Source organism: Colobus angolensis, unplaced genomic scaffold, assembly GCF_000951035.1.
Source record: "Colobus angolensis palliatus isolate OR3802 unplaced genomic scaffold, Cang.pa_1.0 Scaffold887, whole genome shotgun sequence".
NCBI classification, from domain to species: Eukaryota; Metazoa; Chordata; class Mammalia; order Primates; family Cercopithecidae; genus Colobus; species Colobus angolensis.
In genome coordinates this window covers 56,627-58,018 of record NW_012122787.1, presented here as the reverse complement: position 1 = coordinate 58,018, position 1,392 = coordinate 56,627, and the positions used below count along the sequence as shown (strand labels likewise).

The window sequence follows — 1,392 nt, the reverse complement described above, 5'->3', positions numbered from 1 at the left end:
TGGGAGGCCAGGCTCCAGGGGGTTCTGTGGGTGCTGCCTCTGAATTCTGTATTGTGCTGGCTCGGCTTGGAAAGGCTATGGAAGCCATGGATGTGACCGCTGACTCCATCGACACTGTATGCACTGTGCTGGGCAAGATTTTGCACGGCTGTGCTTCTCCTCATGGGGAATGGGGCCCTGGAGCCCTGGGAGAAGCTGGCACTCCTAAGACAGAGAAAGGAGGGAAGGGGCAGGGGTGAGAGGAGGCCAGGACTGCCCCAGGGAGGCAGGCAGGGAAGTTCCCAGCCCCATGTAGTGAGATGATATGGAGAAAACACAGGAAGAGGAATTGGGCAGACTGAGGTTTGTCTAGTTTGGGAGTTCACTACTTTGTGGCCTTGAGCATTTTCCCTTTCTGAATTAGTGTCTCCATCTATAAAATGGCAATTAAAAACTCACTTTGCAGGTTGCTTAGAAATCAGACTCTATAAGAAGGCAAGGAGTACATCCTGGGGGGGGCTCAGGGCTTCTGTCAGGGCTCCAGCCTCCAGCTGGGCCCTGACTTGAAGCATCCAGACCTCACACTGTTACCAGACCAAGAACTGATAGGGGCAGGGATCATTATTCCCCCTCTACAGATGAGAAGGCCGCCACGCCTCATGGGACAGAGTCAAGATCAGCTATGTCCAGATAAACATCAGCATCCAGTTTCCTGACCACAAGCCAATGGCCATCCCACTCACTCCTCCACCAACCTGGTCCCAGGCTCCTGTTTCCACTGACAGACACTCACCTGGTCCCAGACCAGGACTCTGAGACAGGTGGCTTGAAGGAGAGCTCACTGATGACCCTGTTGTTTCTCAGGTTGGATGGTGTTGGATTTGCTGGAGCAGGAAAAGAACCTTAAGTCATCAGCCAGGTCTGGTTTCCTGTGGCCAGACTGATCCCCACCAGGTATGCCACTCCTTCCTTGAACCCCATGCTGGGCCAAGGCCACAAGGTGAGGTCATAGCAGCCTGGAGCCTGAACTCTAGCTCTTCTTCTTCCTGGTCTACCCGTGGAGGGCACAGACCAAACTTCACTGGACACCTGCTGTGAGCCAGGGCCACTGTCCCAGACACTCTCCTTCCAAACAAACCCAGGAAGTAGGAGTTACTATCTCCATTTCACAGAGAAGAAAACTGAGGCTTGGAGAATTCACATGACTTGCCAAAGTCAGACGTTCCACATCCAGGATCCACCTGACCCCTAATTGAATGAAGCGTCCCTGGACATTGTCAAGAGATAGAATGGGGAAAGACTTACCTTTCCGGTTAGGCTTGAGGCTGCGGTTGACAGGGGGCAGCTGGACCTCATGTCCCTGGCTGAGGTCTTGGTGCACAGAAAGCTCTGTGAGTGGGAAGCCAAGCAGGT

General features: G+C 53.5%; 1 protein-coding gene across 1 annotated transcript in view; it reads right to left on the bottom strand.

Moving 5' to 3' along the window:
- GAB4 (GRB2-associated binding protein family, member 4) overlaps window positions 1-1,392 on the bottom strand; it is a 55,238-nt gene that overhangs the window by 6,652 nt on the left and 47,194 nt on the right. The window contains exons 5-6 of the mRNA XM_011930974.1: window positions 1,285-1,387; window positions 773-863 (exon numbers count right to left, since the gene is read on the bottom strand). Coding sequence (XP_011786364.1) covers window positions 773-863; window positions 1,285-1,387 — 194 coding nt within the window. The remainder of the gene's footprint in view (window positions 1-772; window positions 864-1,284; window positions 1,388-1,392) is intronic.